This window comes from Passer domesticus, chromosome 20 (assembly GCF_036417665.1).
Source record: "Passer domesticus isolate bPasDom1 chromosome 20, bPasDom1.hap1, whole genome shotgun sequence".
Classification (NCBI taxonomy): domain Eukaryota; kingdom Metazoa; phylum Chordata; class Aves; order Passeriformes; family Passeridae; genus Passer; species Passer domesticus.
Window position 1 is genome coordinate 8,572,889 of NC_087493.1, and position 25,544 is coordinate 8,598,432.

At 56.4% G+C, this 25,544-nt stretch overlaps 2 protein-coding genes across 7 annotated transcripts in view; one reads left to right on the forward strand and one right to left on the reverse strand.

Moving 5' to 3' along the window:
* PRPSAP1 (phosphoribosyl pyrophosphate synthetase associated protein 1) overlaps window positions 1-9,900 on the reverse strand; it is a 25,298-nt gene extending 15,398 nt beyond the window's left edge. Inside the window, exons 1-3 of one of the 5 annotated variants that reach the window (XM_064395937.1) lie at window positions 9,747-9,900; window positions 8,993-9,104; window positions 1,165-1,217 (exon numbers count right to left, since the gene is read on the reverse strand). In XM_064395937.1, coding sequence (XP_064252007.1) covers window positions 1,165-1,217; window positions 8,993-9,075 — 136 coding nt within the window. In that variant the 5' untranslated portion in view covers window positions 9,076-9,104; window positions 9,747-9,900. Of the gene's footprint in view, window positions 1-1,164; window positions 1,218-7,035; window positions 7,143-8,992; window positions 9,215-9,243; window positions 9,541-9,592; window positions 9,716-9,746 lie in introns of those variants that run through there. The other 4 variants (XM_064395935.1, XM_064395936.1, XM_064395933.1 and 1 more) reach the window with 4 other exon arrangements.
* SPHK1 (sphingosine kinase 1) lies at window positions 9,898-24,088 on the forward strand. Of its 2 annotated transcripts, none has more exons than XM_064395932.1 (5): window positions 9,898-10,060; window positions 21,523-21,672; window positions 21,939-22,033; window positions 22,254-22,369; window positions 22,897-24,088. In XM_064395932.1, exons 1-5 carry the CDS (start codon window positions 9,898-9,900, stop codon window positions 23,669-23,671), a joined length of 1,299 nt encoding a protein of 432 aa, XP_064252002.1. In that variant the 3' UTR covers window positions 23,672-24,088. The 2 variants fall into 2 exon arrangements, with proteins under 2 accessions (XP_064252002.1, XP_064252001.1); XM_064395931.1 differs by lacking the exon at window positions 9,898-10,060 and adding an exon at window positions 16,990-17,501.
* The last annotated feature ends 1,456 nt before the right edge of the window (window positions 24,089-25,544 follow it).

Below are 25,544 nucleotides of genomic sequence, written 5' to 3' on the forward strand. Positions count from 1 at the left end.
CCATGCTGGCTGGAGAGCTCAAGGCAACACCAGCAGCACCGAGTTCAGAGTAAGAACTTGTCAGTCTCACTGTCAGGGTCAAGACTGACAAGTTCTTGCTCTTGCATTCCAACACTGACACAGGCTGGAAGTCTGGGTCTCTGCTGAGCACCACTCCTGCAGTCCCTGGCTCAAATGCAGCAGCTGAGCCTCGAGCAGCTCTGCAAAGCCAGAGCAATGACTCCAGGTTTCCCAAGGTGCCTGCCTCAGCCATTCATTTCCCACACAGTCATGAGCTAGAGGGCAGGGGCAAGGATAAGGAGAGAAACAGCTCCTCAGCGATGGAATTCCAAATCCAACTGCCTTGGCCTGGCAGTAACCCTACAGGACTCTGCTGAGAGCACACTGATTTGCTGTGCAGTGATGAAAAACGACTTCAGACCTCAGGGCAAGCAACCTGATTTAAAACCAACTCTCCCGGGCAGGAATGCACCAGCCAGCCCAACCATAACCACAGCAGCTCTCCCATTGTGAGGCCCATTCAGCTGCAACAGCAGCACCACAAATCCTCCACCCCTTCAGCCTGTAGCAGCTCTCTGGTTCTACTCTCTAGCAAACAAGGTATCAGAGGTCTTGAAACAGTAAATGACTCTTGGCTACAGAATCCTGCTGGCCAATATCCTTGTGTTTTAGCCCAGCATCTGAAAATGGACGCTTGCAGAGTGTTAACCTCCTTAAAAACAAAAGCAACCTCCAAGAGGCATTTTCCCCAGCACAGCCATGAATTTGCACTTTTAAAAGCAAGGGCAGCTGTAAATTCTCTGTGGCAGAGAAGGGATAATTTAAAAGCTCACAAGGCAGACACTGAAAAAGCAAGGCATTACTTTTAAATCTGGAGATGTTTTGCTCAGTGTAGGAGAAGAGAAGATTTGGCAGCAGCTAAAACCTGAGGTAGAACTCTAGAGGAGAGTTTGCAGATGGGCAGACAAACAAGATAACCAGAGAAAACAAGAAATATGTTTAATTGCCTTGTCCAAGGTCAGCCATGGAGGTTTAGCAGTGCCAGGAGCAGCAGCAACACCACAGCTGAATCACTGCACTTCTTAGACAGGTCTGCCCAATGGAGATACCCAGCATTTCTAAGATTACCTCAAAACAGTTGCAAATAGCAGAGATTTCTCTTACCTCCATTGGTTTCCTGGTACACCACAGATTTCCCCAGCTCAGCACCGAGACGCCTGGAAAGAAAGAAAGGAAGGATTAGAAATGGAGGAACCCAGCAGTTTGTGCTGCCAAGCAGGACTGGAGCACGTTACACACCCCCAAACACAGCACTGCCCAAGAGGGAGCTGAGAGAGCCAGCCAGGCTGCAGAGCTACATCCTCCCCTTCCCTGGGGGTCTCCTTCCTTCTGATGTCCCTGACAGGCCCTGGACACCCAGCTCTGCAGCAGGTCACTGCTGTACCCAGAGCTGTGTGACTGACCACAGGCTGGGACTCCTGATGGCAAAGGACACCTTGCCAGCCTGTGCAATGCCCCCTTGGGCAGGTCTGATGTGCAACTAGAGTTGAATGATTTACTCAGACTCAATTAATGGCCCCTGAGTCACTTTTTTTGACTCCCACCTCTTTTCCTTTTCTTTTTTCTCCTTGAACCTTCCTTCTGAAATAACTCAAGTGATTAATGAGATTTTAACTTCAAATTTTTTTATTTTATCAAATTACTCCTTCCTTTTCTCAAATATCAAATCTGCAACAAAGATTAGTCAGCCTCCTTCTCTTTTTAATTTCTTTCTTATAAAACAAAGACTCACTTTGAAGAGCATTTTAAAAGGCTCCAAAATGCAGACTTTTCCCTCAGGTGACACTTCAGTATTTAACTGTACTGACAAGTAATCCATTAGTAAGCACTTAAAGGCTTTTGTGCTTCAACCCAGAGCCTCAGAGACCCTGCAGCAGTGGAGATGCTTCAGCCAAGTGAGATGGAGTGGGGCAATTCCCTCCTTTCCCAGGATCTGCTCTATGGCCATGGCCACACAATGAATTAGGAAACAGCCTGAAAAATGCCTTTGTTCACCACGCTGACTATGGCAGCAGTTTCCTGCCTGCACTTGTACTGTATTTACCTGGATATGTGCCAAAATTCTGCAGATCAGGACTAACTCTAAACAGAAGAGTCCATATCTTCTGCTGCTTTTTTTTCCTGGTCTCCAGCCTTCAGCAGTTGGTCTCACTCCATCTCCTTACCCACTAACTGAGCCTTGCACTTCAATTGTCACAAAGATCTGTGCTTTCAGAAGTGGAAGAGCAACACAATGTGACCCTGGCATGCTTCTGTCCCATCAGCAACTGCTGGGCTCAGCTGTGAGCCCAAGCTGGAGTCCCAGCTAGAAGCTGGCCTGGAGAGTGTGCCTGGGACAGCTGAGATAACAGACACTTGAATGCCACGGGATGTGTTTGCTTAGCTGGCTCCAGAGCACGTCTCTGGCACACACACCCTCCCCACCAAGTGTCTGGCAGCACGTTTTGCAATGCCTGGGCTGGTGACTGAACTGCCACCTCGAGAGCTGGACGTGCCAGACTGTCACCAGCCCTGCCTGGGGACCACCTGCAGCATCCCCTGCAGCCCAGGCCAGACAAGACTCACAAATCTCTGGCTGGGCTCCTCTCAGCTCAGCTGGGTTAAAACTTGCAGCTGCAATGCAAAGGCATCCTCAGTACCTTCTGTACCTTCCAAAAGGGCTGGCAGCTGGTCAAATATAAGCAAGCCTGGGCACCTCAGGGACAGTCTGACACCAGACGTGAGTTTTGCAGGTGGGATCCTGCTGAACTGATGAGGATAATCTGGCATTTGCAACCACCAAGCTTAGTCCTAATCACTAAGGCATGTGAGTCCAAACAAGCTCAGAAACACACACACAGCCCCCAGAGCAGTGTGTGGTGGGAAATGTTTAATGACTCACTCTTGTTCCTCCACAACTGCATGGCAAGTCTTGCAAGCTCCCCTTGCAGGCACGTGTGCAGACAGCTTCAGTCTTTGGACTTCACTGCAGACAGCACAATCCTACCTCAGTACTGGGGAGAAGAAATCCATTGGAGAGACTGTGCAAGTGCTCTTAGTCAGCCCTGTATCTCATGGCAGGAAGGAAAGCTTCAAAATCAGTCCAGCCAGACTCCTCTCAGCAAAACACCCCTTGGAAGGTGGCACTTTCAGTGCTAAGTGGTAGCAAACAAAATTGTATTTGTGTTGCTCAGGAGGAAATGTTCTCACGTTGTACTAGGGGAGGTTTAGATTGGATATTAGGAAACACTGCTTCCATGAAAGGGTTGTCAAGCCTTGGAACACACTGCCCAGGGAAGTGGTCACCATCCTTGGAGGGGTTTAAAAGACATGCAGATGTGGCACTTGGGGATGTGGTTTAGTGGTGGCTTTGGCAGAGCTGGGTTAACAGCTGGGCTCAGTTATAAAAGGTATTTTCCAACTTCATGATTCCATGATATAGCCAGCAGAAACCAGAGGCCAGTGCTCTCCTACTCACCACAGAGCAGCAATGCAGTTTGTGTGCTGCTGAAACAAGAAGCCAGAAGCACAAGTTTGCTCCCATGGCAAGAGGAACTAAAACAGCTTGGCTTGGGGCACTAAAACAGCTCAGCAGTCAAACCTGGGTGCAGGGAGCAGCAGAAGAAACAAGACACAGATGCCAACTTAGGGGAATGAGCAGCTCTAGTCAGACAATAAATCCCAGCTCTGCTCCAACTGTTGACTGTAAGTAAACAAGAGCAGTGGATATGAGATAAAACTGCCCATGAAAGCCCCAGATCCCTGCCTGCAGCACTCCAGAGCCACAGACACAGCAGGACCCAGAGGCAGCTCCCCCAGAGCAGCTGAGGTGTGCACCCCAGGGGCACACCTTGCACCAAATCCCCTCCTCCAGGCTTCAGCTAGACAAGGTACCAGCCAGGGAAGGAGTCTGATAAACTCTGACTGAGTCAAGAACAATAAAGAGGGGACTGTTGGTGCAACTCCTGCTGTGAAGCACCAAGTTCCAGAGGACTTTTATCAAAAGGGATATTTGCATGGAAGTCAAGGGCAGGGCACAACCTTATCAACCACACAGCCTAGCAGCAGCCAGAGTTCAAAGATAAATTTCCCCTTCCTATTACCTCTCCCTTGTTTTCTCTTCCATCACAAATCTTTTCTCTCAAAATCCTCTCTATCCTGAAGCTCCCAAATGGTTGCTGCTTTAGAGGATAGAGGAATTGAATTGACAGCAAGAACTGCTTTCATCCAGCTCCAGCACTAACAGCATAATCACATGAACCTGGGCTACCACAGTTACTGATCACTCATGTGCAGACACAGACAGACCTGCCCTAGGACAGAGAAAGTGCCACTGCAGGTAACCCAGACCACACACCCAGCAGAAATAAAGCTGCTTCTGGGAAAAATAACATTTTAGGTCCTGCAGATAAATCACATCTCCAAGCAAAATGAGCTGCTATCCTCACACTAGCTCCATCACTAAACCAACTCCTCTGAGGCATGACAGCATCTAAGAGGAAAAAAACCAATCTTTATGGCTTTAAAAATCCTACTCAGAGCAACTGGCCAGTAAAAATTCCTATTGATCTGGAGTCTCTCTGTAAACACTGCCCAGGAAGGATGATCTAACTTTCCGCAGTCTCAAAACATGCCAAGAGGATATTAAGCTGTGAATACAAAAGTGTTTATAAAACCTGTCTCAAATTCACATCTCAATGCAAACAGCTCAGGAGTCGCCTATAGTTTAATGAGGAAGTGACACACTGCAGCATTTTAGGAAACACTGTGAGGCTGTATCAGATTGTTCTGTAAAATGCTCCACTGGAGACTCAAAAACCACTGTACCAGGCTCTTGAGACAAAGGGCAGCCCAAGAGACTCCATGTTCAGCTGAATCAAATTTCAAGGGGCAGATGTGCTCCCAGTACTTTGTGCCATCAGAGCCTGTGTCAGTGCCACTGAGAAGTGCCCTCAGCAAGGCTGTGCTTCCTTCTCCCCTCTGTGACCAGAATCCAAGACATTTGTCAGGTTATCTCCACAGGGAGCTTCCGGCCAGCTCACAGCACAAACATTCAATTTGAAGAGAAATCTCCACACAAAGCTCTTAATTATGATATTTTATTTTGGCAGTATCCTCTTCATTATAAACACTTTCCCTGGTCTCAGCTCTGCAAACTCCCAACTCTTCCCACTTCTACAGACTCCAGGAACTGGTGCAGACTCAGAAAGAGCTGGAGCAGAGCACAGAAGGTCTGCGCTGTGCCTGACTGTGGCCAAATCAAGCCACAGCTTGACTCTGAATTGCTTTTCAAACTTTAACAAATCTTCAAATAAAGATCAGTCATGGTCCAGCCAGCACAATGGCAGCTCTGCTGTGCACTTCCTAATGCCTCAGCATAAGAACAGCCAGGAAAGGAAAGGGAATGGCAGCTTCCTGGATACAATCTGTTTAGATATCCTTAAAACTATCTGAGCTCTCCTTTGCCTCTCTCCATCCATCCAGCATGACTGCTTATTTGAAGAAAAGTCCTTATTGCTCATCTACCACTAGAATCACTTGTTCCAGCCATGCCAAAGCCATGCAGCCCAACTGGCAAACACCAGGCAGATTTTTCTCTACTGCTACCATCCCACTCCTGGTGAAGGAACTTCCCCTAGAGCTGTGCTGGCCAGGACAGAAAGCTCCACATGAGCCCAACTGCTCATCCACACTCTGTGCTCCACCTAAACTGCACAGAGATGCTCTGACTCCCCTCTGCCACCTTCTCACGTGCTGGCAAGATGACCTAAAGAATACATTTCCTACCAGAAATCCTCCTTCAGCTGAGGGAGGCTGCTGCAAGTCCTCTGAATGTACTGTCTCCCCCCAAAGCAGGGCTCACCTCCCATCCAGTCACAGAAGACACCACTGTGGGTTTAGTGTTGTGACCCAGCTCCCTGTAGCCAGAGCACAAAACACAAATCCCCATGTTTTCCTAATTCCATGTTGTTTAGGCTCATGGCAATGCTTTATCTTCAGATCACCAGCAATTTCCATGCTGCAAACTGAGTGAATCTCTGGAATACTCACATCCAGGGCTGGCAGTGAGACAGTATCACATCCCACATCGGGAGCTGCAGGGGCACTGGGGAGGCATTAGCAAGATTCAATGACAACCCCCCTCCAAGCCAAACACACAAGCAGTGAGAAGAATCTAATCTTTGTACCTGCTGAGCCAAGCACTGCAGTCAGAGAGAGATCTAAATGCATCTGTTGGATTAAAGATCAAAAAGACTTCCTAAATCTCCCTCCCCCCAGCAGCACACAGGCCCATTAAGGAGCAGAATTAGGACCCATTAGGTCACAGAAATTATCTTTTTCCCCTGAAAATACAGCTTGTCATCAGGCCCCAAGTCTGTCAATCACAGCAAGAGTTTTCTTTCCATCATGGAAAGAATTTAAAATAAAATAATCATCACTCTCAATTTATAAGGGAAAAGTAAATACATGGGTTTATTTATGTTTCAGTGGTGCTGAATCTAAGGAACATCTTCATTATTTCAAGTTTCATAAGGTACTCATAATCCAGCACCATCTCCTCTCCCTGGTAGTCACTACCATCAACTAAAGCTCTGAAAACCTAAAGTGAAAGTAAGACTGACCATTAATCACTGTCCCATAACTAGAGAATGCTCAAGGGGAAGGATGAAGATCAGATCTGTGCCAGAACATGATGCTCAGAGCCTGAAACGAAAGCAGCTCTGGAAATTTTGCAATGAACAAAGCAAGGACATAAATCAGGTGTCTGAAAACTGGTCAGTGTCACACTGCTCCTCTCCAGGCTTGAGGTTTAAAAAAGGATAAGTCAGAACCACTCAAGTAGAGATCTTAAGCTCACACCTACAGGGAAAGAACAGAGCCCAGGTGGACAGGTGTCTCTAATACTGTGTGTTGTTTTAAAGTTCTTTTAGTGCTTTTACTCAAGGTCATAAAAAAACTTTAAAAAGAACGCACAATATTAGAGGACAGACTCACCCTTGTAAGATTGCTCCAACACTATTTAAAGGTGCAACTGACCTCCCCAGCAAAGAACAGGCTGAGATGTGAGACAGGGGGAAAGGCAGCAGCCACGCATCTTTTGCAACCTGAAAGAACAAGGGATGTGTTACAGATCAGCTGAAACAGCCCTTGAGCTCCCAAGGGAAGGCAGTGCAAAACCACTGCACTAGATGCTGAAAATACCTTTAATTTTGGGAGACTTTTTACTGTGGGCAAATCTGTACTGCGCACAGTTCCAGATTCTGCACCCACAACAAAGAGAAATGTCCTTAAGCCTCAGTTAAGCAGCAGCTGTGTGTCACAGGGCTGTGCTCCTGCCACCACCAGAGCATCCACTGATGGCACAGCCAAGGGAAAAACCCCACATTGCTCCTATCAGAAATTTACTTGGGGAGAGATCAGGGAGGGAGCAGGGAGGTCATTCTGGATCCAGATCATGCTTCTTTCCCCCTCAGAGCATCCCTGGGATAACATCAGCACATCACCCCAGCCAGCGCCATGGCCTGGGGAAGCCTCTCCGCGTCTCTTCTCATTTCATCTTTAAAAAGAAGGAGTTATTTTTAAGACAAAGAGCAAGGAAGGATTGCCTGTTTGCTCCTCCAGTCCTGAGAACTGGGAGCTCACCCCCAGGGGAATTCTGTTGTGCTGTGTTGATGCAACAGAATGAGCCCTCTAAAACTCTGTCCCATCTGCTGCAGCAAAACTTACTTTTCTAGAGAGATACATTAATTTCAGAGTTCAGTGAAAAGTGAACAGGAAATGTGGAACAGAACTGACCAAATACAGCAAGAATACATGAGCCAAAAAAAGTTTTCCACTCCCAAACACAAGGATTTTCCTCTTAGCCTCACACTTAGACAAGTTCACCACTATTATCCAACACACCTCCCAGCCAAGCAGCCAAGTCAGCTCCGTGGAGATAATCTGTGCTAAGGATTGAACACTATTTATTAAGTGAGCAGGATGAACAGCAAAGTGTTTTCATAGTTTAAGGTGGCAGCACACCTGTACTTAAGTCCTACTTCCAATTTAAGCACACCCTTGGAGCTGGGAATGGGACAGCAGACACCTAGAAAAGATAACTGGGGTGCTGTAATCTGCAGCAGGGAAATAAGCACTGAGAGCCCTCAATTTTGGGATCAGCTGCCTATGAACTGTAGCTGAGAAACAGCAGAAAGAAAATCCAGATCCTGTTCTAAGCTGACAGCCCAACACACAGATGCCCTTCTCAGAACAGTCCCTTCAGCTGGGACTACCCCAGTTTGAACCAAACTCATTCAACCCCAAAGTTCAAGTGCTGGGGGAAACTCAGAGCTCTGCGCACCAAGAGCCTCATTTTGGAGGCAGCTGTCACACCCTTCACTCAGCAGGACCCAGCGCATCCATCCCCAACAAGGCAAGGTCAAACTCTGCCTAAACTGATGGGCTGAAGAAAATGGGGCAAAGTTTTACCCTGAACCAAAGAGCACAGGCTGCCCAGCCCTCCCAAATCCGCTCTGGTCAGTGCAAGGTGCTGTGCCGGTGTGCACACGGACACTCCCCTTGCCCCAGGCACCGAAGCTGCTGGGAAAAACAAGGTCAGCAACCGGAGAAAGTTTTGAGCATCTCCCAAACCTGCTAAAAACGCCTTCCTGAGGTTTGTCCAGCCAAGTTTCACCTCCTCCCTCCCCAAAAGTAACAGCTTTTGCTGCAGCCTAGCCTCTCCAGCAGCGAAATGGACGTCAAAGAAGGGAGAAAGCGGCGGGTCCATTTCCATCGCTGGGTCAGGCAGAGCTGGCGAGGATTCCCAGCGCAAAATCTCCACAAAGGTGTTCGCAGGAGAAGCCTTGGGAAGGCGGGGGGATGCCAGAAGCTTCTCCAGCCTCTCGGAGGGCTCCTGCCCGCGCAGGGGAGCGATGGGGGAGAAAGAAACTTGAAAGAGAAGGCAACTTACTCCGTGATCTTCTTGGCCAGCTCGGTGGAGGCTGCGGTGGAGTTGGCCGAGAAGACCCGGTAGCCACTTCTGGCCGCGTTCATCGCCAAAGCGTCATGCAAGCCCCGTGGAGCTCGAAAGTGAGAAAAAACAGATTTATAAGGCAACAAGAGCTTCCGTGGCATCCTTTTCTTTCCTCTCCTCGGCGATCACCGCCCCTTAAGGGGTGGGGAGGAGGAGGGGGAAGAGGAGGGTGGGGACCCTTCCGCTACCTATGGACTTGCTGGTCCATTCCTGCGGCAAAGTACGAACGGGAGGGTGGAAATTATGATTATTAAAATAAAAATGGAGCAGCGGCTGCCTTGGGGAGTAGAGGGGTGGCCAGGCAACGGGTAACCCCACCCCACGCCCACCCAGTGGCCCCTCATGCAGCAGGGGAGGGATGACCCCAAAATGAGGGCGGGGAGCAAGGCTGGAGAAGGTGCGGGTGAGCTGAGGGAGGCAGGCTGGGGGTGTTCTTTGTGATGCAGCGGGGCTGGACCGAGGTCCCGGTAGCGGTGTAGGAAGTCCCTGTGGAAGGGGAGGTCTTTGGGGGGGACGGTCCCATCGCGCTCCCCTCACCCAGCCGAGCACGTTCCGCCGCCCGGCCGGCGCCCCGCTCCCTCCGCCGCCATCTTCTCGGCGGGAAAAGCCCGCCCCCGCCGCCATCTTAGGTGAGGGCACCGCCGCCGCGCTCCCCCGTCACGGCATCCCCTCACCCGAACTGCGCCGGTACCTGGGGAGGACAGCGGCAGAAACGTCCCTCCTCGGGGGATAATTACACTTCCCGCCGCTACGAGGGCGGCTCGCAGCGCGGCCGCCTCCCGCTTCTGCGCGGCGGTGAGAGGCGCGGGGCGTAGGCGGTGGGTGAAGTGCCCGTGCCGAAGATGGCGGCGGGGGGAACGGAAGCGCGGCGGCGGCGGCGCTCTGGCCCCGCTCTGTGGCGGCGGCGGCGGCGGCAGGATCCGCCCGGCCCGCGGCTCCCGCACCTCTTTCCCGAGGGAACGCTCCGTGCCCGGCGCTCCGCTGTCCGCTCCGGAATCCTCACGGGTACAGGCGCTCAATGGTTTAGTTAAACGGGAAAGGTCAGCTCCAGCCCATCTGGCACAGCGCTGGGCTGACCTTTCAATGCACCGAGAGTGTGCTTATATATAACATCTATAACACCTATAAATTAAACTTAAATTTAATTTAATTATTAATTATTATTTAAATTTAATTAAATAACGCATATATTATAAATAGTATACACTTTTATAGGTAAAATACATAGCGTATTTAAAAATATGAAATATATGACATAATATATGGTGTACATATCACATATATTATGCATATTATATAAATGTGTATAGTAATTATATATAAAATATATGTTATATATGTTATATGCATGGAATACATGTATCTCAATATATATGACGAGGTGAAACTTGGCTGAAAAAAATTATATATATATATATTTACACTTTATTTTAAAAAAATTAATATATGTATAATATACATCTCAGCCTTGGCAGTTGGGAAAATGACAAGAGGTGACAACACTGTCAGGATCCATCCCCTGTGGTCAGGATGGATCAGAGCACCCCACAGTGCAGCAGAAATGAGGGTACATGACAGAAATTATGTATTGCAGGGAAGGCAAACTGCATTAATTTAATCACCAGCATCACCCCACATCCCTTGGTTCACCCTGGAAGGTTTCTCCTGGCAGTTCTCTGAGTTGCTGTGCAATGCCATCGTCCCTTGGCCCGTGTCCTCGCAGCTGGGAGTGAGGGAGAAGGAGGAGGAGGCCTGGTGGGCTTCGTTCAGGACATGGAGAGGCTCCCCTCCCTGACCCAGTGGCTTTGCAGCTGCTCCAGTTTGTGACAGCCACGGTGCCTCCAGCAGTGAGTCCCTGTCACAGCCTCAGCTGCTGCCATCAGCCCCCTGACACTTCACTAAAGGTTGTCTCCCTCAGACATCCTCAATGCAAATGGGACAGAATTGTCCCTGTCCCCTCTGTATGCCAGCACTGCCCAAGGACTGGGATGGAGAGTTTGGTCTCCTTCCACCACACCTGGTGACACCTTACCTGTCCCTGCAGTTCCAGCCCCACATCTCCCTCCTGCTGTGCCTCCTGCAGGCCCTAAATTGGTGCCTTGGCTATTCCGGCTCAGCTGTAGAGGCCATTCCAGCTCATTCCCTCATTCCAGCTCATTCCCCCAGGGCGAGGCCAGAGCTGACAGCATCAGCTGCCTGGGGTCACTCTGAGGAGGCAGCACAGCCAGGTGTGGGATTCTGATCAGCCCTCCAGGCTGGCATCATCCTGAGATGAATCCACAACATCCACCAGCCAGAGAACCCCTCCTGGGCACCCCAACCCAGGCTGGGAGCAGTCACAGCACCCATGGCACCCAAAGGCAGTCACTACTCACAGGTTGCTGCTGCCTTTGTCCTTCAAAAAATTTGAGGGGATACAGACTTTCTGTGACGCAGGAAGCTGGCTGCTTACCAAAGTCCCTTCTGCACCCACCAGAGAAATGGCAGTTCCCAGGAGAGCCAGGAAATCTTGCTGCAGGGGCACACAAGCAGGGGAGGCATGCCCAAAGGCTGGGGAGGGAATCGTGCCACTGCAGGAGCCATGGCACATCCCTCTGCAGAGCACTCAGCCGTCCTCTTTAATTCCACATCCCTCTGGAATCAGGCATGTGGAGAAGGAAGGACTGTTTATCCCCTTCCCAGCTGGCTCCTCGCTCAGCAGCCTCAGCACAGCAGCCCAGGGATGATGCTGTGGCATCTTGAGTGCCCTCAGCCTCTGCTCTGCCCTCCAGGTCCCCCAGCACCCTCCTCCTGTCACCATTCCTGCTGTCCCCTGAGGTGCTCAGAGCCTTCCCAGACACAAGGAATGGCTCTCAACAGCCTGGTCACTTCCCTGCCCTTTTCCCACCTGCTGAGGCTGAGATCCAACAAATTTGTACGTTCTGTTACAGGGCAGCCCCTGGCACAGTTGACGAGGTGTGCACACCTTGGAGGGTCTGGGTGTCCCAAACCCCCCTGTTCTGTGCTCCTGAGATTCCCCCTGGGTGAATCACCTGCTTCATCCCTGTGGGAAGAGGCCAGAGCCTCGTGGGGGTGGCCCTGCAAGTCCCACTGGGATCGTTGTTGGAGCTGCAGGGTTGGGATCAGCCCTGGCAAGGGTGGCGGGCAGAGATCACGGTGTTATCACTGGTGTTATCAGTGCCACAGCCAGCCTTTCTCCTGGAAAGGGTCTCTGATTTCTCTGCATGCTGAAGGTCACACTCGGTTTTACAGCCACGCAAAGGAGAAGAAAGGAGCGATTCTGTTTACTTAGGGAGTAATTAATATCCCAGCTGCTGGCATGTACGAGGCAGCAGGAACCTCCCCCACAGAGCAGCAGAGAGTGAGGCTGTGCAGCCCTTTATTATTCCATTATCAGCCAGGCAGGATTAGGAGGGCGGGTCAGGGAACAGTGCCGGCTTTGAGCAGGTTTAGCTCCTTTCCAAAGGCTTATCCTGGCTCAGTCTCACTCTCTGGACTCAATTCACTTATTCTCTATGTGGAGGGGTTTGAGTAATGCTGGGGAGAGAGTGGGCACGGGGTCATGGAGCTTTAATAGCCCAGGAGACAAAACTGGGAGGTTCCTTTAGCAGGAACTCATTTTATATGTTGAATTTCAGAGAGCAGGGAGGGCAGTTCCTCAGCTCTGCCAACTCCTGCATTGCTCCCCAGGGAAAACCAAGCCTCAGCGCTGCTTTGGGGCAGTTCTGTTCTTGGAACAACCCGGTTCCGAGACAGGGCTGGGGCGGGACAGCCATTCCAGGCGGCTTCCTGCAGAGCTGGACGAGGTTTTGCTCTTTATTTTTACCCAAGTTTCTCCCTGGAGCCCGGGTGGGGTGGCTGGAGCGTACCGATCCCAGCCCGGCAAGGAAGGAGGAGCCGTGGGAACTGAGGCAACAAATCCCTTTCTTCTTCCAGGCCAGCAATGGGGTCTGTGATGGGTTGTTGTGCCCCTGTAAGTAATTCCACTCTGGGAATGCTGCCCGCCGCATCCAGCATCGCAGCAGGGATCACCCCGGATCGGGATCGAGCCTCCCAGCTAGCCCCAGCCAGGTGGTTCTCATTGCAGCCTCTGACTCACCTCCCAAAAATTCCTGCGCTCACATCATCGCAGGAAACCGCTACCGGGAAGTGGTAAAACCCCTGGACGGCTTGAAATTCGGCTTCCCCCAGCGAAGGGGGAGATCAAACGGCAGCCTTTGGCCTCAGTCCCTCTGACGCCAGGGCTTGTCATCGGGGGGACGTCTCGGCCAGCAAGTGGTGGGTGTGTGGTTCCTCCAGACTCAGCAGCTTTTTGCCTGGCGTTTGGGAGTGTTTTCCCTGAGGAGGCCTGAGCTCAGAAATATTTTTAAGCAAATTATCAGCTGGGAGGAATGAGCTCAGCTCGTCGGCATTGTTCAGGGCCTCCCGGCGAGCCCTGCAGTTCCGGGCTGTGCCGGCTGCTGTGGGGAGCTCAGTGGAGGGTCAGAGTAGGGGAGCAGCCCCCAACGAGCTGCAGAACCCGGCTGTGATTTAGGAGCTGCCACAAAAATACTGAGCTCCTTGGAGGCTGAGAGAAAATGGATTTTGGGGAAAACCTGCCCCGCCACCCCGGGTCACGGGGGCAGGTAGAAGGGGCAGCCACTTTCCTGAGTTCTGCACGAAATCAGTGGCAGAGCCCGGAGCTGTGTCCGAGCTCAGCTGGGATGTGGGTCCCAGTCACTCTCCTCCAGGAGATATCTCTGTTAGCTGTGTCCCCTCCTGCTCTGTGCTTGTCCTCCATGTCAGCCCCAACCCCACAACCCCACGGCTGAGCGGGGCTGATCCGCAGTCCCGGGGCCGGCTCTGCTTGGAAATGGCTCCATCTCTGCACCGGCCACTCCCGCAGGAGCTGCCTGGAAAGTTCCCACTGCTGCAGTCGGTGCCTGTCCCCCTGCCAAGCCTGCAGCCCTGCCAGCCCCGATGCAGCGCCAGCCGCGCTATTTCTGGCTCCACCTTGAGACATGTACCTTCAGCAGCGGGAACGATGCTAAAAGAGATGGATTCGGGAGGAGTGCATCCCCCTCCTCCCGTCCCCGGGTGGCTGCCGGCGGACGCGGCAGAGCGGGCAGGGATGTGGAGGAGCTCTGTGCCTCCAAGGGAAACGCTGCAGTTCATCAGGCACGTCCTCTGCACGCCTCCTCCGGGGCTGTGATGTGGCAGTGGGACCCCGAAATCCGGGCCTGCTCTGGCACCGAGGGCCCCAGGTCTCTGCTGCAGCCCCCGGGGGCACGAAGGGTTATGGAAGGCGTGGGAAGCCCCCAGGCTCTGTGTTTTTCTTCCCTCAGGGTAACTCCCAGTGCAGATCAACTCCTCCAGCAGCTGGGGGCAGGAGCAGGAGAAGTCTGGGGGCCGCAGGGAGCTGAGGGAGGTTGTTGCTGTATTTAACCCTTGGCTTCTTGCACAACTCAAACCTTATCTGCTGTTTCTGCCTCAGTGTCCCCAAACTCAGGACACACATCATCTTGCTCAGCGAACCTAGGCTTCAAATGTACAAACCTTCTCCACCAAATGATGTCTGCAGAGTCTGGGATATCCCAGGGCTCCTCCTGGGACAGGAGCTGGAGGGATGTTTGCTCTTGAAGGGAGATTGGTGGTCATGGCTGGACTGGACACTCTGCTCCATGCAGTGAGGAAGTGGGGGGATTCTCCAGGGGCTGTCCCCCACCACGCCAGCTCCATGCCACATCCCCACGTCGCATCCTGGCACTTCCCTCCCACACACAGGGCCCGAGCAGCGCCACGCGGGCGGGAATGGAGCCGATCAGGACAAACCCGACCTGCAGCAGCCTGGGAGCTGCTGAGCACCCTCCAGGCTGCCCTTGGGGTCGAGGGGCCTCGGTAAGGCTCTCCTAATTAAGAGAGCCCCAAACAACTGGTTATCAGCACGGAGAGGGAAGTGATCCCACTTCCACGTTAGACATCACATCTGAAGGCAAGTGGTGTCTGTGTGGGCCCAGGCTGAATCAGCCTGTGGCTGTGGAGAGCAAAGGGACCTGCCTGGGGCTGGTGGTGGCCACGGCGCTGGTCACGGCATGGGGTGGGCATCCAAGGGTGCTACAGCACCAGGTCAGTTTTCTGGGAAATCCCCACAGATCAGAACTGAGATGGAAAAGCCCTGTGTCTACCCTGCGGTCACAGAGGCTGAGCCTGTCAGTCCCATTCCCCCTCTGAGACAAACCTGGCTGCAGCCCCCAGCCCTTGGCATTCCCACCGTGCACAGCCCTTCCCCAGCCCTTCCTGCACCCACCTCCAGCCCTGACACCTCGCCATGAAGCCACTCTCAGCCCCTTTCTCCACAGCACGAGCATGGCCAGCAGAGCCTGGACAGGCATTCCACTCCTATTTAAATCAGGACGAAGGGGAATCCCTGCAGCCCCAGGGCACAGGGCCTTGGACGGATGTAGCGTGGTGAGGACAGAGCCCAAAGCAGCCTCATCGTCCCATGGCACCTGCCAGGAGCAATGGGACAGCTGCTCTCACATCCTCCCGACACGACTCATGGCTTCCTGAGCGGAAATTGGGAGCGGGTTAGTCACCGAGAAGGGTGAGGGGCAGGTCAGGACGCTGCACTCCCCGGCATCCAGCCATTTCCTCCCATGACACCTTGCTGAGGAACCTCGAGCTGTTTACAAACGCTGCACCGTGTCATGGCAGCGCCCGGGGAAGCGGCTGAGCCCCAGTCTCACCCAGTCAGCTGCGAGTGCTGCAGTTCCCAAGCCAAAAGCATCAGGGCTGGGGGCAGGTTTTGCCCCTCTGAGCATCCCTTTGTGCCCACAGTGCCCAGGGAAGTCTTTCTGGAAAGCACAATGCTCCAAATCACAGCACCTCGGCTCTCCTCATGGGTCTGCTCTGGGAAAACAAGACTCAACCATGTTACCTGCCCAGCTGCTCATCCTGTACCCTCCCTGCAATTTCTTGGCCGGTTCCAGAAGGTTTTAACAGGGACAGAGGGCTTCCTGCTAATTAAACTGCCCTAAGTGTGAGGAGTGATGCCTCCCTGAGGTGCAAGCTCAAGGTTAGGACAGGGTTACATCCATGGGGAATTGGTTGGCCAAAAAAAAAAAAAAACAAATCCTTGTTGGGCTGGGCCAGACCCCTTGGAGCCCAGCAGTCCCTTGGGAGGGTGAGGTCAGTCCTGTTGCCAACAAAAACTGCTGTCAATGATTTTTGCCAGCTGCCGTGAACACAAAGCAACTCACAGCCTTGCTGGCACTCTCCAGACAAGTCCCCTGGGCTCTGTCCCCAGAGCTCTGTGCCCCAAGGTGGGGTTCACAGCACAGCGCACCTCCCTCCACAGGGCTTCACGCCCATGGCAACCTCGAACCCCCAGGGATACCTGATGGCAAGCCACCAGTCATGGGTAGGACATCATCCCTCTCCGTCCTCCTCCTGCCCGTCTGCCCCTGTCCTCACCCCTCACCGTGCCTCGGTTTCGCCAGGCCCCCGCCTCACTCCTTTTGTGCTTGGAGAGATGCAGAAATGGTATCAAAATTCTGTTCAGGCCAGCGTGGGGGCTCCGGGGACACCTGCCAGCGCCCGTGCGTGCCTTGCTGGGAATGATGTGCAGGAACTGGGGCGGGGGTGGCTGCCAGGCGCTCTGCCTCCCCTCTCCCGGCGTGACCGTGGGTCTGTTCTTTGCATCCCCAGCACCCACGCCAGACACCCACCCCGGCAGCGCAGAACCACCCGCGGCAAACCCACGGCGTCCCTTTGCCCCCGCCCGTCTGCAGAGCCGGTTCCCCCGCGGAGCGCTGCCCGGAGCGCGGGGCGGCGCTTGGGGAAACTGAGGCATCTGCCGGGGGGTGTGGGGGGTACCGGCCCGGCCCCGGGACGGGCCCCCCTCGGCGGGGGAAGAGGTGGCTAGGGGGGTGGGTGGGTTAAATTTTTATGAATGGGGCCGCCCCGCCTGCCATCGCCGGGCGTCAGCAGCGAGCGGCGGCGGGCGGCGCTCCCCGGTGCCTCCCGCTCCGCTCCGCGCCCGCTCCGCCGATGGCCGCCGGCCGCCGCGCTCCCCCGGAGCCCGGCGGGGGCCCGGTGCTGCTGCAAGGCATCTTCGGCGCGGGGCCGGCCCCCGGTGCCGCGGCCTGCTCGCTGTCGCTGACGGCCCGGGAGCTGCAGGTGCGGCGCGCCGGCGGCTGCCCGGGCGGCTCGGCCGGTCCCGACGCCGCGCTCCGCCTGGCCGACTGCGTGGGCTCGGCCGCCTTCCCCGCGGCCGCGGCCGCCGCCTGCTTCTCGCTGGTGTGCTACCCGCTGCGGGGGCCGCGCTGGGGGCCGCCCTCCCGCCAGCGCCTGGAGCGGACCTTCCGCGTCTGCCGGGGTCCCGACGCCGAGGGCAACCTGCGCATCGCCCAGGCCTGGAGCCGCCGCATCCGCGAGCTCGCCGTGCCCGCCGTGCCCGCGCAGGACGGTGAGTGCCGCGCCGCGCCGCGCCCGCCCGGCTCCGCTCCCCGCGGGGCTGGCTGCGCCGGGGCCGTGCGGGGGTCCGGGTCGGGGTCGCTCCGCCGCCGGGCCCCAGGCTGTGCCCGAGCCGCGGGCGCTGCGCGGTGTGGCGTTCCGGGGACACGGGGGGGACGCAGAGCGGGGGTGACCCGCGCCACCGTGGGGTCACTCGGACACCCCTCGCTTTCGCCGAGGCTGGGGGGACAGGGACAGCCCCTGAAGGGGTTTGTTGTTTCTCTCCCCTTTCACCTTTAATTTGAAGGGGCAGCAGGGACGTGGCAACACCGTGGGGGCCCTTTGCACCCCGCATCCCCATTGCTCCCGTTCGATAACTCCAAAGCTCCAAAGGGCAGCATGATCCAAGGAAAAAAAGTAATCATTGCTGACGCAGGCAGGACGGGAGCCAGGCACTGTCCCCAGCAGGTCCCATCCATCACTTGGCGTTTGGGGACAGGCAGATCCCCCCCAGGACCCCCGCGGCCCGGCGGGATCTCAGGGCAGCCTGGCGGGGTCTGTGTTTCTGATCCTGCTGCCCTCGGGAGCTCTCAGTGTCTGGGAGGGGAGGGTCCTGCTCGGGGGCCGCATCCCCCAGCTCCCGCAGGCAGGGCAGGGCGTGCTGGCAGATAGTTGAACATCTGAGCAGAGATTCAATTATATGCACTACTTCATTTATTTGCTGTCCAGTCGCTCTGATCAGACTTGGAAATTAAGAGGCATGCGGTTAGAGGGATCCTGTCAAATCACATTTAGCCCAGCTCTTCCTTGCTTGGATTTTAAAATGCAGCCCTTTTTTTTTACATGACCTGCAGCTACAAAACAACTTTCTGTCTCTCTTCCTAAAGAATTACAAAAAAATCCAGTGGAATGGGGTGAGGGCAGAACCAGTTCCCCAGCTCTGCCTTCAGCCTGAACTCTGCAGCTGGAAGTCTCCGAGCGCTTTCCAACCCTCGAGCAGGCGGTGTGAGGCTGTGGGGCAGGAGCAGCTCAAGGCACGCAGGGGCAGCGGGGGGAAGGAGGCTGGCAGAAGGCAGTGCAGAATTTTGCAGTCACTTTCCTCGCTGAGGGCCATCAGGATTTGCAATCCTCCTCCCTCAGTTTGGGACAGAGCTAAAAATGCCCCTCGTCCACACCCAGGGCTTGCACGTGCCGGCAGGGAGGCCTGTGCGGGGCTGATAAGGCCGTGCTGGGAAGCTGAGGGTGAGTCCGTGCAGAGAGTCCTGTCACCCTGTCCCCATGGGGAGGGGACCTGGGCAGCCACCAGCCATCCCACCCTGGTGCTGTCTCAGCTGCGGCATCCTCTGGGATACAGGTCCTGCGGAATGCTGCAGCAGGGGTGGAGGGATGATTCCCCCTCCTCGTTTCACCCCAAGGGAGAAACAGAAAGTTCCTCAGCAGCTGATAACCCCAAAGCTGGGGCTGCCTGCAGCGTGCCCCAAACTGCAGCTATCCAGGAGGGAACAAACTGCCCCCAGGATGTGTCCCAACAGGGAAATCCAGCCCCGGGAAGATCAGCCCCAGCCTTACGCCACCTGGCATGCTTGCTCCTTGTGCCCAGAGAGTTTCTAGAAGGATGCAGGGATGCAGTGGGGTGGCTTGGGCTGCAGACAGCAGAGCTGTGGCAGTGTGGTCCCAGCCAGGGCACATCACACGGGAGGATGTGGGCAGAGGGAGTGGAGCAGAGTTTGTGGCAGCAGCTGGAGCCCCTTCCTCCTGCTGACTCAGATTCTGCTCTACTCAGCATTTGAGGCTGAAAGCGACCACACTGTGCTGGGAAGTGGAATCTTGCTGGGATGCCAGGGACTGGCCGGTGTTGTGCAACAGGAAGGGTTGGATGGGTCAGGATGCTGCTGAAATCTGTCTCCCTGTGCATCACCATTGTTGGGCTCCAGTTCCACCACAGGCCTGAGCCTGGTGCTGCTGGTGTCACCAGTCCCATGCTGGGATCACTCCTGTCACTACTCACAGCCTGGTACCAACAATGTGTCCCTTGGGAGGGAGTTGTGGCATCCCTCTGTGCCCCGAGCAGGGTTTGTTTTCCCCCTCCAGCCAAGGGGCTGATCCTCGGGGTCCCAGCCTCTCCCTGCTGCCCAGAGCAGGCCACAGGGCAGCACCCACAGGTCTGGGCAGGATTTTTAGGCAAGACTGAGCTGCAGCTCCATGTTTGTGTGAGAATCGGTGTGCCTGGTTAACACTGCAGGGTTAAAAACTGCATTTAGGCTTTTGAAGTGCCTTTGGCTTTTGCTTTTCAATATCCAGGACTTTGGGGAGGAAAGAGACAGAAACCCCCCCCAGAGAAAAAGCAGCTGGGCTTGTGTTCAAACCCTGTGTGGGCGCTTGTCTGTATTTGCTTGCAGGGGATTTATTGTCTGTGGGGACCAGGGGAGCTCCAAAGGGCTCAGAGCAGGGCTCTGGGCTGCTTTTTGTTGTCCCTGACCCAAACTGGAGTGGCCTCTGCTCTGGGCCCTTCACTGCTTTCCCCGAGGGCAGCTGGTCCCTTTGTGTCTGGAACCCACTGATAAGGGGCTGGGGAGGTGAGGGGGGAGCCACTGGCCCTGGGCAGCAGTGGGGACAACCAGCTTGGAGCCAGTGCCTGGAGCCAGCACCAGGGCCAGCCTGGAGCCAGCACCCAGAGCTGGCACCCAGGGCCAGCCTGGAGCCAGCACCCAGAGCCAGGCTCAGCCCTGGGACTCTCACAGGCAGATCTTTGTTGTGGACATGGTGGCAGGTCCCAGGAGGTGTCCTGGGAGGGTGATAGCAGTGCTGGGTGATCCGTGGGGCCTGGAAATAATCCTGGTGGTGATGAAGTCAGCAGAGCTCTGTGTGCTCCCAGGGCTGGGACAGGCATGGAGATGGGATGCTCCAGTCCCAGCTCCCTCCAGGCAGCTTGTGGAGCTCATGGCCGTGACTGGTGTGATGCTGGATGTCACCAGGGGAGGTGACACACGTGGTGTCCTCCGTGGCCCCATGCTCTCCCCACCACTGTCCCACTGTGGGTGCTGGGGGGGTTTAGCTGTAGAGCCCCAGCTCGTGTGTTCAAACAGCTCAAATCACTGCACATGTGAGGTGGGGGCACCCCCAGTGCCACAGGGGCTGAGAGGGGATTCCCTCTCCAGGACAATGCTGGGAAAGGCCTCTGCTGTGCTGACTCAGCAGCTCTTCCTGCTGACTCAGCAGGTGCAGCCTGCAGCTGGGCCCATGGGCTGGGGTGGGCACCCACACCCCCCGGGCCCAGGGCACAGCTCAGGGGGCACAGAGCTGGTGGGGACATCCCCAACAATCCCAAAAGTGGCTCCTCACTGCAGAGCCAGGGATCTCCAGAGGCGCTGGGGGAGCCTGAGGCTGCTGCCCTTCCTCACTTCAGGGTGCCCAGCAGCACCCGGGGTTCCTGCCCTCCTCCTCCTCCCCCTGCCTTCCTCACGGGGCACCTCAGTGGCCTCCCCCTGTCCCCCTGCACGGGGACCACTGGGCTTGGGGAAGGAGAGACTGGAAGCAACTGGGGAGGCAGAGGGGTGGGACCCCTGCCAGGCTTGTAATTACAGCCCGGCCCTCGCAGGCGAAACCTGAGCCCCGTGGGGAGCAGGGGAAGCAGAGCGTCCGTCTGGCAGCACAGCTGTCTGTCCTGGCCCCGCTCCATCTGGGTGGATGCAGGGAACTGGGACCTGGAGTTCTCATCTCCCTGCTCTGGTATGGCTGGAGTGCTGCAGGGCTCCATCCTGGGTGTGAACATCTCTGCGGATTGCAGGGGAGCTCAAATGAGTCCCTGCAGGCCCCTGTGTCCTGTCCTGCCACCTCCCCAGTGTTCCCAGCAGGGGCCTCCATCCCTGCTCACCCCCGTGTCCTCTGGGTAGGGATGCAGCCCAGGGAGCTTCTGAGGATGGGGAGGGCCGGTTCCCCTTCCCCTTTTGGTTTTGGCAAATGCTGCCCTGGCTGGCAAAGCCCTCCCAGGGCAGGGCCATGACCCAGCACCCTGAGCCCCCTGTCCCCCCCAGGTGACAGCTATGGGGTGCTGCCCCGGCCCTGCCACGCGCTGGTGCTGCTGAACCCACAGAGCGGCTCTGGCCGTGCCCTTGATGACTTCCAGGCAGTGGTGCAGCCCATGCTGGCTGAGGCTGACATTGCCACCACTGTCTTCGTCACCGGTGAGTCCATGAGCAGCTTCTCCTCCTCCTCCTCCTTCTCCCTTCCCTGGGATCCCTTCCCTGTCCCCTGCCACATGGGGACAGGCTCCTCCAAGGGCCCCTGACTCTGCATCAGCACTGCTCTGGATCCTACAGAGTGACTGCCATGCCTCCTGCATCCCTGGCTGGGGTCACATCTGGGGCTGGGGTCGCTGTCTGGGGGGTGGCAGCAGGAAGGGCAGAGGGATGGAGGGTGATGCTCCAAATCTCTCCGCTCTCCCCAACAGAAAGACCCCACCATGCACACGAGAAGGTGCGAGATGAGGACCTGTCGCAGTGGGACACGCTGGTGGTCATGTCTGGGGACGGGCTGCTCTTCGAGGTGAGGGCCACCTCGGGGCTGGGCAGACGGTGCCTGGGGCAGGAGCCAAGCTCTGAGTCACAAAGGCAGGGAATGGCAAAGGAGAGATGGCACCAAGCTTGGAGCAAAGCAGCCATCACCTCTGTCCTGCCCTGGCCAGGGCACCGTGGGCTCTGCTGCCCCCGGGCTGGGCAGGGGCTGCTGGGTTCCTTGGGTACCACAGGCTCCTGCATCCCCACAGGTGGTGAACGGGCTGATGGAGCGTCCAGACTGGAAGGAGGCCATGAAGAAGCCGCTGTGCATCCTGCCAGGAGGCTCTGGGAACGCCCTGGCTGCCTCTATCAACTACTATGCAGGGTGAGTCCCAGCCCCAGCAGCACCCACTGCCCCCTGCGGGGCTGCACTGGAACCAGGCAGGGATGAGGGAAGAGAAAGGCTGTGTGGGGCTGCAGCCCAGGGAAGGGTGCTGGGATGCCCAGGAGTGCCTGGCAAGGTCCTCACCTCCCACAGGCTGCTGCAGCACAGCCCCAGCTGTGAGCAAGGGATCAGTCCCTGTGTATCCTGCTCCCCCCACTCCCTTTGGGCTCAGAGACTGGTAAAGCTGTAACCCAAAGGACCCACCCCAGGCACAGCCAGTCCCAAGGTGTGGGGGACCAGGATTGCCCTGGCTCGGTTGCCTCTTTCAGGAGCTGGTTTATCCCTCCCATCCCCAGCAAAACTACTCCCAGCAGCTGTTTCTGAGGGACACTGTCACCCAGCAGGGACTTGTCCCAGCTGTGACACAAGGATGAGCTATGACACATCTGCAGGTGGATGCTGGGGCAGCAGGAGAGGTCCTGAGCTCCAAACTCACTCATTCCTCACATTCCTCACATTCCTCACAGCTACGACCACGTTGCCAAGAAAAAGCTGCTGACGAACTGCACCTTCATCCTGTGCAAGGGGCTGTACACGCAGATGGACCTGGTGTCGCTGAGCACGGCCTCGGGCAAGCGCTTCTTCTCCTTCCTGGGCTTCGGCTGGGGCTTCATCTCGGACGTGGACATCGACAGCGAGAAGTACCGCTGGCTGGGCAGCGCCCGCTTCACCCTGGGCACCCTGCAGTGCCTGGCCAAGCTGCGGGTGTACCAGGGCCGCCTGTCCTACCTGCCCATCACCGCGGAGCAGGGCAGCTCCGCGGCACCCCGGGACGGCCCCGCGCCCGTCACCAACGGCCACATCCCGCAGCCGGCGGGGACGGAGGCGCCCGGCTCCCCGCCCCACGACTCGCTGCTGGCGCCGCTGGGCCAGCCCGTGCCGGCGCACTGGACCGTGGTCCCCGAGGAGGAGTTTGTCCTGGTCTACGCCATCTACCAGTCCCACCTGGGCACCAACCTGCTGATGGCGCCGGCGGCCCGGCTGCACGACGGCTGCATCCACCTCTTCTACATGAAGGCCGGCATCAGCCGCGTGACGCTGCTGAAGCTCTTCCTGGCCATGTCCAGGGGGACGCACCTGGACTTGAACTGTCCCCACCTGTCCTACGTCCCCGTCCGGGCGTTCCGCCTGGAGCCGCGGGTGGCCGCGGGCATCATGACAGTGGACGGGGAGGCGCTGGCCTGCGAGCCCGTGCAGGGCCAGGTCCACGCCCGCCTCTGCCGCGTCCTCAGCGGCTCCTGAGCTCCCCGTTCGCCCTCCCTGCGGCGCTGAGCTGCCGGCACGGCCCGGCGCGGGGGTGGCAGAGCCTTCCTCCCACTCAGGAACCCCCTCCTTCCATAGCAATAGGTCTTGGGGGGCGTGGGGCTCATCCCCTCGCTTGCCCCCACGCTTAGCTTTACCCCCTTGGGACAGCCACCGGAGCTGTTCCAAAAATGAGCCACAAGCCCCATCAGGTACTCGGTGCCGGCGAGATGCCAGCGTGTTTTATCCTGGTACGAGGTCCCGGCCCGCAGGCGGCTGCGCCGGCACAGCCCCGTCCCCTCCCCGGCTCGGACGCACACGGTGGCATTGCTGTGTCCCCGCCCCGGAGCCAGTGCCACCCCCCCAGGGAGGGTCAGGACCAATAGATCTAATACAATAAACCGACTTTTTAAAGAATGTTTCTACCCAAAGCTTCCTGTAGAAGCGGAGTTTATTCTTGTGAGAACTGCAAAATAAAATATCTAGCGTTTGCAAAAAAAAAAAAAAAAAAAAAAAAAAAAAAAAATCCTTCCTGGGTTTTGAATCCGAGCTCAGGGCTGCTCTCGGGGGCTGGGCAGGACAGGTTTAGCTCAGCCCCGCAGCCCTTTGCTCCCTGACATCCTGACAGGAGCAGCACGGAGCGAGGGGCCCGGGGAGGTGCTGGGGATGCAGGACACGGGCATTGCTGCCTCCAGCCACCCCCATTTTTGGGGTGCAGCGATGCCTCCCTGCTCAGCTTCATGCTGGGGCTGATCGTGTCCAGGGAGCTCAGCCCTGCAGTGACACTTGGGAAAAGTTAGGTGCCTCCGAGCGACAGCAGGGAAGGACTCATGGAAGAGGTTCAAGGAGGGGTCGTTTGGCTTTCCGCCTGCAGCAGGGCCCTTTTGGGGGACCCTTGCATCCCTTTCCTCCGGCTGCCCAGGGCCAGCTGGAGCCCTGCTACAGGTCCCTGCCCTGAGGCTTGCCTGGGGGGATTACTCAGCCTCTTTGATATAAAATTGCAGTAATTAAACCTCATTTTCAGCGCTCAAGTACAAAGCAGAAGAGTAAACAGGGTAGCTGTTTGCATTTATTCAACTGCAAACTATGCAATTAGGATGGCAGATCCGGGAAAGAAGAGCACGATTGTCCTCCCCCCATGGCCTCACTTGCTCATGGAGAGGAGCCCTGTTCCTGAGCCAGCAGGGCAGGCAGCAGCTGGGAACCACCTCCCAAAATAAAGTTATTTCCCCCGTGGCATCGGGCCAGGTGTAGAAACAGGCTGAGCAATAACTCTCTAACCCTGCTGAGCTGCCGGAGGCAGAGCCCAAGGCAGGGGAGCGCTCCGAGCTCTCGCTGTCTCTGTCCCCGCACAGGAGCGGAGCCGTTCCGGCTCACAGCCCCGAAAGGCTCCCCGCGGGCTCCTCCCGGCATCCTGCGTGGCTCTCAGCAGCAGGTTGGCCGGCGTTGCCCTTGCCCTCCCCTGCCCGGGTTTCGCTCTGCCATCACCCATCTGCTTCCAAAACCAGCGAGGGGCTCGTGGCGGGGAGGCCCCGGGAGCGAGGGTGCTGCGAGCAAGGCCAGCACACCGAGAACTGCCCGTGCCGCGCACTGGCACCGCGAGCGTCCTGCAGCGAGGACAAAATGTAAGTCGGGACTCCCGAGTGCACAGCACCGCTCCAGATTGCGGCAGGTACCGCGCCCGGCCGCGTCCAGCCCCATCCATCACACACTTACCTGCGTGCTGAGGTGAGGGGCAGGGCAGAGCTCCCGGGGTCAAGCTGGGGGCTGCAAAAAGCTTTTTTTTTTTTTTTGCCTGAGCCTGGCTATGAGCAGTGGGACCACAAGAAGCTGTGCTGGGGCATGCACTGAGCCACCCGCAAGCAGCAGGCAC

Excerpts from the sequence above, each read along its gene's own strand:
- SPHK1 (XM_064395931.1), top strand. The coding sequence starts at position 17,084 with ATGGCCGCCGGCCGCCGCGCTCCCCCGGAGCCCGGCGGGGGCCCGGTG. Across the intron at positions 17,502-21,522 it reads CGCCGTGCCCGCGCAGGACG|GTGACAGCTATGGGGTGCTG; the intron begins GTGAGTGCCGCG and ends TGTCCCCCCCAG. Across the intron at positions 21,673-21,938 it reads CACCACTGTCTTCGTCACCG|AAAGACCCCACCATGCACAC; the intron begins GTGAGTCCATGA and ends TCTCCCCAACAG.